The sequence below is a fragment of the Triplophysa rosa genome, linkage group LG14 (genome assembly GCF_024868665.1).
Source record: "Triplophysa rosa linkage group LG14, Trosa_1v2, whole genome shotgun sequence".
Classification (NCBI taxonomy): Eukaryota; Metazoa; Chordata; class Actinopteri; order Cypriniformes; family Nemacheilidae; genus Triplophysa; species Triplophysa rosa.
Genome location: NC_079903.1, coordinates 20,476,319 through 20,491,066, shown reverse-complemented (window position 1 = coordinate 20,491,066; position 14,748 = coordinate 20,476,319). Strand labels below are relative to the sequence as shown.

Below are 14,748 nucleotides of genomic sequence, written 5' to 3'. Positions count from 1 at the left end.
CCTGAGCCTCAGGTAGCCCCTCTCTGCCAGTCCCTGGTGTCATTACCCATGTTGAGGGGGCTGATGTAGTGTTCCCCCACCTCTGACACCTACATTAATCAAACTCGCACCCCACCTCCTTCTCGTGCCCACCCGCCACCCCCTAATCATCAGAACCCGGGCGCTCGGAGCCGGAGATAGTAGCAAGCCGCAGCGTGAAGGATGTCCAGCTAAACGTTCCCCGTTCGGCTTTCACACCTGACTGTGACTGATTGGGTTCCGCAGACCCCCCTGACCCACCACACAATTAAATATCTGAGGCCTCGCTCACTGGGACGGATTAAAGTCCCAAATTACCCTCGCCGTTGTTTTTATCCTCGACGCGGCCCGTCCCCCCACGTCTTTCGATTCCAGCGGTTTTGATGAATGTTCGTGCTTTGTTAAGGTAAAAAGAATTAAGAGAGATGGGGGAATTGTTTCGCGATCGGTACCTTTTAAAAAGTGAAAACGACAGAGGGGCGTGAGTGTCGCCACGGCTATGGGCGGAAATCAAACCGGACAATGTTTCACGTCAACCCGACCCTTTGAAAGCTGTGCGCGCGGAGAACGCCATAACATCCGTACGCTAATACAACAGTTACGCACCTGGCGGAGGCGTAGTGATTGGCAGCCACCGGCATCCTAATTATCGCTAATGACAAAATCGTCCGTGTAGCGTGGATTTGCATGTGCAAACACTAGAGTCGCGTCACAGTCATCCGCTGTGATGGAAGCGTGTGTTAATCAGGATGATGGACTCGGAGAGGTCGTAATTTCAGTGTGGGGGCACCCCCGTCTTTGTTGTGTTATTTTTAGCTTGTAAAACTAGTTCAAGTGGCGTATTCGTTCGTATGAATCAGCTGTATGTAGAAAGCAACAGAAAGATGAGAGGGCCTTGATCGGAAAACAGTTGCAATCGGGGGTTTTTTTTTTGCTTGTTGTGGGGTTGTTGAAATATAGTTATTTTCTGATGGGAAAGAGCAAGCAAATGTTTGGCTTGTATCTCATTTGTACCCGTCAGAGGAGGTGGTCACGCTAGAACTGTGCTCCGTTCACTTCCACTCACATGAATGTAGGAGAGCCGGTATGCAAGCATTCGTGTGTGATTTTCATCTTTTGATGTGTATTGAAAATCAGGTTTGGTGAACGCTACTAAGAGAAAAGATGTTTGCCCAAGAGTGAATGAGAATCACATGCAGGTAAATGTTCTTATTTACTGTATGTGGTTCACATTTATATAAGTACACTCATACAAACTGTTGTGTCTAGTAAAGGACAACACGTTTTGTGTTACCTTTAACTCAACCTTGTGTTGTCCCTTTCATTTATTATTTTTTTACACAAAAAAAACACATTTCATAACACAAAACGTGTTATTTAACACATTCTTTTTGAGAGTATATGATATATAACATCAGTTTCATTAACGTTTGATAGGCTGTCTTACTTCTATGGATCACACGCCAAAATATAACATTAAAAGCAACTGTAAGAATTCAGATTTAAATATATAATTGAAAGTGTGGTATGGTGTTTCGAGTGGAACATTTAGCATGTGTGACCTTGTATGTAAAATCAAGGCTAAAGTCTGAAAATTGACAGTGATAGCATCAAGGTGGCCAAAGCAATAAAATGATAAAAATTATAGATTATAGATTAGATGATGCTGTATTTAAATATTGTATTTATTATACTGAAAGTATTGATTTTAAACACTGAAGTAATGACGTTATTGGTACACTTAATTATTTTTCACAAAAATACAGAAGTTGGCTTCCTAAACATTGATTTTAATCTTTGACATGGCCTTTGTTATTATTAAGGACATCAAGATTATATTTTCACATAGTGAAATACATATGTTATGTAAAGAACAATAAATCACAAATGACTTTTGCTAGGTTTTCACATGAGGGGTCACATTTGTTTGGTGTATTCAACATTTTGAATGTCAGAATTAAAATGTATAGTTATTTAAAACAGAAACCCTGTTGCATGACATCATATCCTGCATAAAGATTTGAAGACAGTGGAAATCGTGATGTAAATGAGCTGTTACTGAACATGACGTGTTTCCTGTCATTCGCCACAGGTGTCAAACCTGGAGGAAGTCCATAAAGCGTATAAACATAACATAAAGACGCACCCCCTGTGATGCTTCAGAGCAGGACCCAGAATTGTTTAGCTAGTGTACCTTTTCTGTCGCTATGGTAACCTAAAAGGTTTCTTTTTCCGGTACATTATTGTACCCTAAGAACCTATTGTGTGCCTATTGTGTGCAAGTTAAATATTAGGGGTACAAAATCAGTGTTGGGTGTAACTAGTTACTAAGTAATTAGTTACTGTAATATAATTACTTTTCCCTTGAAAAAGTAAAGTAAGGGATTACTCTTATTTTTTCTGTAATTTAATTACAGTTACTTCTCATGTAATTAAACAAAATACTGTGTGTAATATATGTGTGTGCAATAGTGGAATTGACATCAAAATTCAAAGTCTAACTTTAAAATCCGTGCTTTAATGTATAATTCTCACATTTGTAATACTTTGGTCAGTTAATAAGAGTACTTTATGTAGTTTAATATTATTTATTTGAATGAATTAAAAGAGCCTTTCATGCCTATCCTTCAATCACTTAACTAATGAAGGTTGATAGGACATAGAAAGCAATTAGTAATAAGTAACTAAATACTTTTTGAGAGTAACTTACCCAACACTGTACAAAATAGGTGCGAATAGGTTCTTAGGGTACAATAATGTACCCAAAAAGGTACAACATTATATTATGTTTTGTACATCCGTAAAGGTACAAAAAAGAACCTTTGGGTACCGCCCCAGTGACAGAAAAGGTACAGTTTTAACCCTATTTTTTCTGACAGTGGAGCCCTAAAATATTGATTGTTCTTATGACTAAACCAGAGGTGTTTACCAGAAAACTGCGCTTTTACAGTGAGGTCAAACTTATTATATATTTTCTAAGCAACTTCTTGATATTGTCATTAGATCCTTCACATGAAATCTTGTCTGCGTTCTTCTGAATGTCATTTCGGGTATTATAATCTCCTCCTCCGTCTCTGCATGTCAACGTTGATGAAAAAACAAAAGTCCAGTCCATCAGGAATTAAATAATCTGACCTTTTTAGGTGCGTGGTTACCTCGGTTTCCCTTGGATTCCCTCACCAGATGGTCCGCAGACAAAAAGCGAGAGAGGGTCCTGATAGATGATTTGGTTTGATCAGATTACATGCCCGTAATTGGCCAAATGAGTTGACAACGTTAGGCGCGTGATTGGTTTAGGTGGAAACAAGCGAGAGGGTCGGTGCTGGTGGCGATATTGCCATTGTGCCGTGAGAGATGATGGAGAGACGGGGTGCAGAGAGAGGAGGAGAGGATAATTTGATGTGGGTTTGTTCACGTGTGAGTGTGTTTGCCTTATGTGGGGCACACATGAAAGACCAGCCCTGGTAATAGCGTAGGTTTTATTCAACCGTATGAATGCTAATCTCGGGTTGTTTCTCGTGATTGACAGCTTGCCGTAATTTTGCTGCTTTTAAGATCTTTTGAAAGCCTTTGTTGAAGTAATTTACATTTACAATGTTCAATGAAAGCAGAATGTGCAATATATTTCATTTTGTTTTTTGCCATTTGGTTTCAGCGGGTGAATGAGGGGGGGGGGGTAATGTGGATTTTTTAATGTATAAGTCATTAGTGCACTTTATAGTTTTTCCAAATTTAGTGTGGAAAATCTTCGGCAGAATGTGTTAAACGGAGCTGAAAATGGTATAATTTTATTGGTACTTAAAAGCATTATCAAATTAACCAAAATATTTAAATGAATATGCAATCCGAGTGCATGATGGATGTTTGCACTTTGGAAAATCTGGAGCTTTTTGTGGAAAACAGTTTGTGCCGAATCCAATCCTTTTATTTGCAATAATAACATGTTGTTTCATTCTTCATATTTTATTCAATCTAGTATATATTTGATGATGGTTATCATGGGCTACCAAATAAAAGCTGTGATTTTTATATTTATTCCATCAAATATTCATTCAACATGTAGTTAAAGTTCCCAACAGGCCGTCCGTTAGTGCATCTTTACCCTTTCTACCTTTGCAAGACTGACCTGTGGCCCATATCACAGAGATACAGTCGCATTTCATTTGAAAGCCGTTGGGTCAACAAAGTGAATAATGAATTCACATTCAGCGTGACGCTCGCACGCATGAATTAACCTATCGAGTGAGATCTCTGAATCGGACTTGTTGACGGCACTCACCGCAAACTAAATGTTGCAGCACCGAAGGCCTCGCAAGCTCCGACATGCCACTTCGCAAACAAACAGAGGTGAAAAATGCTTCTAAGAGTCAAAGCTATCATTATGTACCTACTGAGTGCTGTCTTTTAAAAAAACTGCCGTGATGACACCGCAAAAGTGTTTTTGAAGCTCAGCAGGAGTTTGTGTGTGAGGGAGAGAGTTTGAAAGGTTAGAGAAGAGCAGGTATTTGTTTTTAAGTGTCTGTTTCGGAATGATTTCCACACTATGACTTTTATTTTGCTTTGATGTCGGAAATCAGTTTGAAAGCGGGGGATTCCAGCTCGCGACGGGAATCCGGCCCCAGCGCTGCCCGCACAAGTCCGAGCACACTACAGAGGAGTCAGGCCTTGTTTGATGATTTTACAACTTCGCTTTTATCGGCCCCGCTGCCTCAGGTTTGAGTTCTATTGATTCAGGGTTTCACTTCAAATTCAAAGCATCTTATTCATAATCAATCCATATTTAGCCTGAAATCAAGTCAGGTATGGCTAAATTCAATGAATCGACATGCCTTTTCAATTAGAGTTTAATAATTCTCACAACAAGTTCTTTAAATTTGATTTTGTGTCTGGTTTGAAATGTGTCTCATCTGCTTTGATGGTGTCTGTTTTTTTTCTAAAGTGGCAGTAAAATGAGCAAAATTACTTTTATCTCGTCAGTGTGGTGGAATTCTCAAAATACATCTGCTGTACTTTTAAACATCTTAAGATGTTTAAAAAAAGTGCCCTTTAGGGGTCAGTAAGGTACAATATCTAATGTTACGTAAAAGGCAGAGCAGGTGTCTTTTAGGAGAACTGTCAAATGTTGTACACCCTTCACCTGGTCAGGCTAGGAGATCACCAAGACTAGTTTAAACCTAGACCAACAAACCATCTTAGGCTGGTTCAAGCAGTGAGAATACACAGCACATATTTCTAGACTTTTGCAAGAAGGAAGATATAATCAGACATTGATAGAGTTCATTTGGTATGCCTGTTTGACGTCGCTCTCTTTGGGGTTTCACTGCTACAAAATGACATGTAGGACTTAAAATGTCATTGAAACGGTATACTATTTGCATTGCAATATCGAGGGCCCGGAAGTCTTTGTTTGATTCAGTCTTGTGTAATGTGACCATTAGGGGGCGCAAAAGATTCGTCTGTATCCAGAGGCGGGTACTGGCTGCATCCAGAGTGTCCACGCTTGGATGGAGATACAGACTCGAGCCATGGCCCTGTGCTGTTTAGCTGTGCCACATTTCACAACGTTTTTTTCACTCTGCCTGACACTCGCTCTCGATTTCATTATAAAAAAGCATCCCACACCGAAACTGCCGAAATAACATCAGGTAAAGGTTATGGAAAACCAGCGTATATTTGTTTTTAATAATGCAAAGCACTGCCAAGTGCATTTCTCTTCAAAATGACTTTTAATGTCAGCGTGAAAGTTAATCCTGTTCCAGGAAATGACATTTTAATGTTTGATCCACAACAATGCAGGACAGCCTATCAAATTTAAATAAGTCTATTTGTCCGTCTGTGCATCCATCCACCCACTCTCTCTAGTATAATAGCATAAAAAGTCAATTTTTTTTTTTTTAAGTATAAAAAATGTACTGTTTTTCTTACTCTGATAATAGACTTTTAATATTTCCACAAACATATTATAGGTTATATAAATGATATAATTAGTGTGCAATTAATCAATTTGGTGGAAAGTATTAAGTGACCAAAAACAATGGCGAGGTGCTGTCCTTGTGGCGATTCAGGTCAACTTCATTAGGTGACACTAGAAAAAGCTGTGATCCAAGATCGTAGAAAACCTCCGAGCGGTCCCTACCCACCACTCTCCACAGCATCCTCCTCCTTCTTCTCCTCCTCCTCCACTCCTGCTCTCCTCCCCCTCGCCGCTTCACTCTTCAGCATGAGCGTCAGTCTTGGCTCGGGCCGAGAGCTGTGCGCATAGGGGTGTCAGTTATGGAGCTGTAGGAGCGCTGCGGAGCTCTCGCCCTTCCCAAGGCTGTTCATAGTCACTGCTGTTGACTCGCAGAGCGATCGCAAGGGGCCAGCGCCACCCCGACCGATTTACGGTGGATTTAACGGCGCGCCGCGAAACTTTGGCTGCGGGTTAAAGCAGCTTTCCAGACGCGAAATTTAGATCGTTTTGAAACGCGAGGACGATTTTACACTTTATTCAACGGAGAGGATCTGTAAGGTGCCTCGGGACCTTCTGAAGGAAACGAAGTGCGCTAAATTACGCGCGTTGGGTTTGGAGAGATCCGTGCGCCTTTTACGCGTTCTCGCCGTTTATTCAGTTTTTCCCCCGAAATTAAAAGCGCAAAAGCTGACATGATAGAGAATACAGATTGAGAGACACAACTCCGCTCTCAAATCTGATTCTTCACCCAAAACAAACCATGCGTCCCGTGCACACTCTGATATTTCAGCTGGATGTGAGCAGCTACTGAGAGTGCAGAGAAATACTCCAGAACTGAGAAACTTCTCCAGTGTTTGAGAACTGAGGTGTGGAGTGGACTATGATACAATGAGTCCTCTAATTCACCTTTTACTCTGTGGATTATTATACTTGCATCAAGTGGATGGTGAGTTACATTGACTTTGTTCTATACGAAAGATGCGTTTTGTTCAGCTGTGGTTTTGAGTGATATATAACAGTGTAAGTGTTAGAGTTGAGACTTTGTTGTTTATGCATTGCACTTAGTAAATACTTGATTTAAGTTAAATTCGCTTTTTTGAACATGAAATAATCGGTGAGTTTTTCTTGTTTACCTTAATATCAAAATAATAATATCGTATAAAAGCGAGGGATACAGTATCATTTTGCGCGGTTTTATGGACTGTAGTTTCGCTTTTTGCAAAGTAACATTTGATTGTGTTTATGTCATGATATGTTGGATATTTGTATACATTTGTATACAGTAGTTCACATAGAGATAATTATCTGTCAATAATTTGTCTGGTTCAGTTTGTCACATACAGTCTAATAAACCTCTGGTCTCATTCATATGTATTGGTCCGGGGTTGCAGGCGGTGTGGTTAGGTACCCACGAGTCTCCTCAGCAGGTGCCACAGAAGCGCATCGCGGAATGCGGGGTGACACCTGCTGTGTGAAGCACCAGTGGATGCGCAAAGGCGTGGCGCAAAGATTGCACACGCATACCCCAAATAATAGACACAGAGCAAGCAGAACGACAAACTAACCATTTTAGCTTTGTTAAACAAACAGTTTATATAGATGGGCAGTATTGTTGGGGTGTATTGTTCTAATAGATCAAATACATGAAAAATGAATTGAAAGTAGATGCTGTGGTAGTCCTTCCATGGCGAAAAAGTTTGGTGTGTGGATATTTGCTCTGTTGGACTTAACTGCATCTTCTGGTGTCTCTGGGTCTCATTAAACCCTCTGCTTAGCCCGTTTCTTCTTTTTAAAATATTACGTAAGGAGTTTTATTCCAGTTAAACTCGCAGCGGCTTATGTGATTTATATAACATTCCAAACAGCATGCACTTTTCCATCTGTTAATGTTTTTCTCTGTGTTTTTTAAGCTTGTGATGAAAACTGCTCAGTTCTATAGCTCAACACTGTAACTCCGCATGGCATCAGTATATAGCCAATCGCCTCTCTCGATTCCGGACTTTCACCAACCCTCCGCTATATAATATATGATGCTATGCCACCAGATAACAAGTAAAACATTGCTTGATCGCTCTGCACTTTTTTGGTGTAGTCGCATGCAACCCATAATATTCGAATGAATATACTTAAATGTTTATTGTGTTTAAATTAGACAAATAGCCACTACGAGCCGTCACGGGGTCTTTTATTATACAAACTGCACATATTTATCTTCGAGTCAGTCACACACACATTACATTAGCCGTGTCAAGAGCGTCTTTGTCTGAAAGCCCCGTCTCACACTTAACAGTGTTTGCTTGGTTTTTTGTTGGAGCTCTTTACAGAAAATCAGGCCAGCAGATTAAGGTGACTGATGTGAGGCTGAAGCAGGCTGTGGCCTTCAGATCCCGCTTTTGTCCCTCCGCACTTGTGCGCCGTCTTGCTGATTGTCTTCTGTTTTTTGGTCTCTGTATCTAACATGGAGCCTGCTCGTCTAGCCCAATTCAGCTCAAACTCTCTCCGTGTTGCCCCATTTCTCTTCCGCCCCAGCTGCCGGTTGCTAGGCGCCTGCTGAAGGCATGGCCCTTAGTTTTTGGAGGGAGAGAGGGGTGTAGGTCTTTCTGGAAGAGCCTGTGAATCACTCCGGCAGACCATTTACCCCGTAACCCTCCTCTCTTGCCCATCAGCCTGGCCCACGAGAGCTAATCCGGCCGTTCTGGCGGAAGGAGAAGCCTTTTTTTTGAGAAGCAACCCTCTCCAAGCAGACAAATAAAGGTTGTGGAGATGCATTCAGAAAAGGCTGTGTTTGTAACAAAGCTGTCCAGGGTTTGAATGGCTGGAGACGTTTGGTTGTATTTGGAGCCGGGGTGATTAATGCCGCTTGTGTTGGGAGGGGTGAGAATGGAGACTTGGGGGAGAAGGTAATTTTAGGGCTGCGAGTTCGTGAGAACAAAGAGTCGTGACAGATACAAGGTGTTTTTGGAGATTTTTTTTACTGTCACCATAGAGTTACGGTGACTGTTTTTAGCAACAAACTGAGTGCATTTTTTGTTGTTTTTCACAAAATATAGTAGAAACGTTCGCTCTAACTCTGCAGTTTTCCGTCCTTGAAAACCCCGCACACGTCCTTACATTCAATGTTCTTCTCTTAATGTCCCCACGTCCCAGTTTTCGGTATTATCTGGGGTCTGATCCCATGGTTTATTTAGCTCCTGTCAGTGTGCTGATAGCTGAGAAAAGAACAAGATGATGCTCCACTCCCAAGCTTCCCTGCTGGAGGTGAGGAGACGTGCACCTGCCTGCCAGCGGTCCCTCGTGTGCCCGCTCTGAAGACACCGCTCTTTCCCCGCACATTAAGGTTTCAGTTCTGCACCGTCAGGGGAAACTAAACCCTGTCTGGTACACTCGTCTGCATCTGCAAGTCGTGACTGAAAGAGAGATGCGGAGAAAAAGGCGTTCGGATGCTGTGCATTAGCAACAAAACGGCAATGCATGTTTTTTCCTGATGTCTGAGAACCAATTTAACGCAGAGTAACATTTCATTGTTAAGACATTGTTGTTTTATAGCTTAGAAAATAGCATCTCAAATTCTTGGCAATTTTTTGGTTTGTTTCGACTTTCGATGGCAGTTTTAGGTGTTTTGGAGAGTGCAAATAAATGAAAGAATGGTTCCGTAACAATCTGGATGTGTTCACATTAAAATCTTCTTTTCTATATTGCTGGTATTTTGGTGGCTCGGCAGGTCTTGAGCACAAATTGAGACTTTGTTAAGATCTCTTTTTAAACTCTAGAGGAGGGACACGTGAGATCAGAAAATCGAATAAGCAGAAGACAGGAAGTCGTTTGTTCTCTTTTTAATCTCATTGCTGTCTAGGAAGAACAACCCTTTTGTGAAGTTTTTGTCCAATCAGAAGCTTGTGTTTGTAGAAGCATCCAATTGTTTTCCTTTGGAATACGATTCGCACTACGCTTAATCGCAAGGATCGCGCAACCGGCTCGGCGTAATTGAAAGCGAGCTGTAATTAAAGCCGCGGTTGTGGGGTCGGACTGATCTGGGGTCATTGTGGATGAGCCGTCATAAAGCTCCGCTCGGGTTTTAAATGAGAGTGTTCTGCAATAGTTGGCCAGGCTGCAATGCATCACCGTTGTAATTGGGGCTCATTTTCGAGCAGGGGCCTGCGGTAATGACGCGCCGAGACCGCAGACTCGGAGAGCACTTGTGCATGGATGCGTGAGCCCTGTTTTCACTTTAAGAGTTACGATTAAAATGAAGATGGGCTCTCGGAGAAGGAATGTGACGGATAGCTGAAGCGAGAGGGTGATGATGGGCGAGAGAGAGACAGACAGAGAGAGAGAGAGGAGGGTGTAGGGAAGCTATAATAAGGGTTAAAGTGGGGGTCAGCGTGTGAGCACTTTGCTGACATTGTTGTAGTTTCAGCCAGTAAGAGCATCAAGTATCTCAGTCGAGATGCTGGTTACACTCCGGATAGGATTACGCCACGCTGCTATACTTAGAGTATCACTTAAACGCTTCAACCTGCCTCTTCCTCCTCTGAGGATCAGACAGATTCCCTCGTAATGGATAATTACTTCCTCCACTCGCAACAAATGCGATATCACACCAAACAGAGACAGCTTCCGTCTGAGGAAGCGTGATGTAAGGTTGAGATCACAGTTTTTGTTGATGTTGATTCACACCAGGAATGGCTGTAAACGCAGGACCGGATGAATGGCATTTGAAGACGCCTGCCGATGGTGAACGCGCTGCTATGTGCTGGCTGTGTTTTTACAGTTTCTCTCGATGGAAATGTCACAAGCAGCACACGGCAAAGGGATTAGATATAGAAGGTGGGGGGGGGCAAAAGTGTTTCATCTGCTTGGCCTGGTCTCAGTCAAGCGTGCCTATGACATTTTCTAGATAGAGGATGCAACGTGGTGAGATTTGGAGACAGGTGAACGCTCTTTCCGAAGTGTTGTTGTTCGTCGGGTTGGAAAACGAGTTAATGCGACGGCATGCGGCGCTCGTGTTCGTCCAAACCCTCGTTCTTTAAGTTTACTTATGCAACTGAAAAGAGATGATTTATCATACACCAATGTTATGCTTTTACAATCACCTTCTTTTTGCTTGAACGTGGTGCTTGGCAAGTGCAATGTAAGTGCTTTCATATGTACAATGCAACAGAAGAATGTATCTGTTTGTGCTGCATGAAGGCTCAGACAAGATCAGTTTTACGTCCTGTAGTTTAAGCCTTCTGCTCTGTGCATGTGTGTTCAAGCTGATAACACACCTGTGCGAGGGAACGCGTGGAGTGGCAGGGTGCACACATTTTGTCGGTCATGTCTGAAGTTCTCTTTGTGCATTTTAAGACCCTATAAATTCGATATTTGACATTTATGGCGTTTTAGCCCTTAATATGCTCCTGTACATTGTATTTACTTTTAAATACAAGTGACCTTTATAGAAAATAGATAGGCCTATTTTGGTGTTTCCTTTTCAAGCGTATCACAGATACTGATATTTAATTTGGGATGCTTCACCCAAAAATGAAAGTTCTGTCATCGTTTACTCACCTTCGAGTTGTTCCAAATCTGCATACATTTCTTTGTTGTGATGCGCACAGAGAAGCATATTTGGAAGAATGCTTATAACCAAACAGATCGACTCCCATAGTAGGTAAAATAACTTTATCATTTGTTCTGTTGAACACAAAAGAAGACATGTTGAAGAATGTAGGACAGCGAACAGTTCTGGGGCACTTTTGGCTACCATTGTATCTTTTCCTACTATGGGAGTCAATGGGGGGCAACATCTGTCTAGTTACAAGCATTCTTCCAAATATCTTTCTCTGTGTTCATCAGAACAAAGAAAGTTATACAGATTTGGACTCGAAGGTGAGTACGTAAATGATGTCAGAATTTTCATTTTTTGGGTAGAGTGTCCCTTTAATGTTTGCAGGTGCACGTACAACATTTTTGTGCGATAAAATGTCCACCTGCCTTGACTAACAAGAGCATACAGTAAATATCTTGCTAGTCTTGTCATTGCTACGTCATACCTTACTTTATTTTCTTTAGCTTAGCCATTTTTTATGATTCGTCCTGTCCCCAGCCTTACACATTCCAGATGGGCTAGAAAACCGTGCTCATGCTACAGTTTCACCGAGTCAAAGCAACAAAAGTGAACAAGCGTCACATTTTTTTCCACAGACAAACATTGGACACACACCGGCCTTAGTTTCCTAGACCCACAATGGCAGTCTGCGGGGAAACTACAGTGCGATAAGCGCTACGGACTGTTTCTCCGACATGGGATTGTTCTGTGGACATGTAGCCCGGCCTTTATCTTTTCCTCCGTTTGACAGTCAACAGACTGAGCACAGTTTGTACAATCCGCTGACTTGTTCGGTCCACAAAGTCATGTTTGGGAAAGTGTCTTCTGCACCTTCATGCATTAGCTTCACCTTGCCCTGGTTTAGTTGTCTCACGGCAACCCTTAGATAAGAAGCGACCTGTGTCAAGGCTGAATGACTCAACACAACACAAACAGATAAGAGCACACGCACACACGCACACCCCAGCTAAAGAATTCAAATAAAATTCAGCTAACGCTATTTTTGAGAATAATCAAGTCCCAGAGCTGCGGTTTCACCTTCGGTGCCTGCTGGTACATTCAAGATGCTGCAGTAGAGACGGTGAGATTAAACGCGCCTCTGCCGGTCATGAAAATGGATGAGGCCCGGCCGGCTGAAGACAGAGAGACTGCCCGGCACTCCAAAGCGCATCCGTCATGCACGTCAGGGCAGTAATGCAGAGAAAAGCAGTGCAGGGCAGTGTATAAAACGCTCCACGCTGCCACCTTCACTCTCATGCATCACAGCACGCGCTGACCGCTGCGTTTCAGACCGCCCGCTGCGTGCGGGAGACCGGCCTTTTGATTATAAGAGAAAAAGTCGCCAGAGATGATTCTTCTGCACAGGAAGGCTTAGAGTTTGAGTTTGAGGTTTAGAGAGTTCAGATTCAGGTTTACATTCATGATTGCGGGTTTGCAATCAAGATTGTGTTTTCAAATTCAGGATTGTGGGTTTTCATTTAGGATTGTGGGTTTGGAGTCGGGATCGCCTATTTGGATTCACGATAGTGTGTGTATATTCAAGATTTTGGATTTAGATGCAGGATTGCGGGTTTTCGTCAAATATTATGTGTTTACATTCAAGGTTGTGGGTTAGACTACATTCAGCAATGTGGGTTTTTCATTCGGGATTGTGGGATTGAATTCAGCATCGCATGTTTAGGTTCAGTATTGGGGATTTTTATTTATGGTTGTGGGTTCAGATTTACGATTGTGGGGTTAAATTCAGGTTTGTGAGTTTGCATTCGTGATTGTGGGTTTAGATTTTAGAAAACCCCCCTTTTAGATTCAGGATTATGTGTTTACTTTAGATCTAGAACTGTAAGTGTAGATTCACTTAGATTCAGTTTTTTGGGTTTGTATTTAATAATTCGTTAAAAAAAACGAACTAAAGTTGAATATCAATCGTTGCAAAATCATTTGCTGAGAAGTTCCCAAATGTTAATAATACCGATGACTCCCCCACACAGCTGAATAAATAATGTTTTATGTCAGCAAACAGCACCTGAAATCAGTGTTTGGTTTCCTTGGACAAAGGCCATGTTGGGTCGTGTGATGAGTTTTTCTGGAGTCCGTTGATGACCTTTCAAACACACGGCTAACATGGGTCAGAGTACATTTGATAAGAGAGTGCATCCGTCAGTCCACCTGTCTGTCATCAGACATATCTGCATGCTTAGAAAATGAAACTTTATATGTCTGGACTACTTCTATATTCACGTTCTTATATAACATAATTGCAATCTGACCTCACCTGAAATGAGGTGCAGTCTGTAATGAGCTTTGACAGCATATACATGCATAATCACTTTTCAACCCATGATACAAATCTTAAACCAAAAGACAGATAAACATGATTGTTCATGTCGGTCAAATAATCGCACACTTGTTTGTTTTTGATTTGAGTTGAGTCTTTTCCATATATAAAGTTCTTATCAATATAGAGCAGACCCCTGCAGACTCATATCTGATTTGAACCTGAAACCTCATGTCCGTGTCCCTCCACAGAGACGCTCAGATTAAGACTTCTATGAAATAGGACTTTAATAAATCTCATTGGCTCTGGATACATGCTGAGGTTTACTAACATAGACTCGAATCGCCCAGATCAAGCTTTTCATTAACATGCGTTCTTTCTTTCTTTCTTTCTTTCTTTCTTTCTTTCTTTCTTTCTTTCTTTCTTTCTTTCTTTCTTTCTTTCTTTCTTTCTTTCTCTCTCTCTGTCTCTGTCGCTCTCTGTCTCTGTCTCTCTCTCTCTTTCCTTCTTTCTTTCTCTCTCTCTTTCCTTCTCTCTTTCCTTCTTTCTTTCTTTCTTTCTTTCTTTCTTTCCTTCTTTCTCTCTCTCTCTCTCTCTCTCTCTCTTTCCTTCATTCTTTCTTTCTTTCTTTCTTTCTTTCTTTCTCTCTCTCTTTCCTAATTTCTTTCTTTCTTTCTTTCTTTCTTTCTTTCTCTCTCTCTCTCTTTCCTTCTTTCTTTCTTTCTCTCTTTCTCTCTCTCTCTCCCTCTCTTTCTTTCTTTCTTTCTTTCTTTCTCTCTCTCTTTCTTTCTTTCTTTCTTTCTTTCTTTCTTTCTTTCTCTCTCTCTCTCTCTCTCTCTCTTTCCTTCCTTCATTCTTTCTTTCTTTCTTTCTCTCTCTCTCTCTTTCTTTCTTTCATTCTTTCTTTCTTTT

General features: G+C 41.5%; 1 protein-coding gene across 11 annotated transcripts in view; it reads left to right on the top strand.

Moving 5' to 3' along the window:
* robo2 (roundabout, axon guidance receptor, homolog 2 (Drosophila)) overlaps positions 1–14,748 on the top strand; it is a 363,309-nt gene that overhangs the window by 190,427 nt on the left and 158,134 nt on the right. Inside the window, exon 1 of one of the 11 annotated variants that reach the window (XM_057350405.1) lies at positions 6,251–6,917. The exons of the other annotated variants lie outside the window; for them this stretch is intronic. Within the exon in view, the coding sequence (XP_057206388.1) occupies positions 6,860–6,917 (58 nt within the window). The 5' untranslated portion in view covers positions 6,251–6,859. Of the gene's footprint in view, positions 1–6,250; positions 6,918–14,748 lie in introns of those variants that run through there. 11 annotated transcript variants of the gene reach the window in all.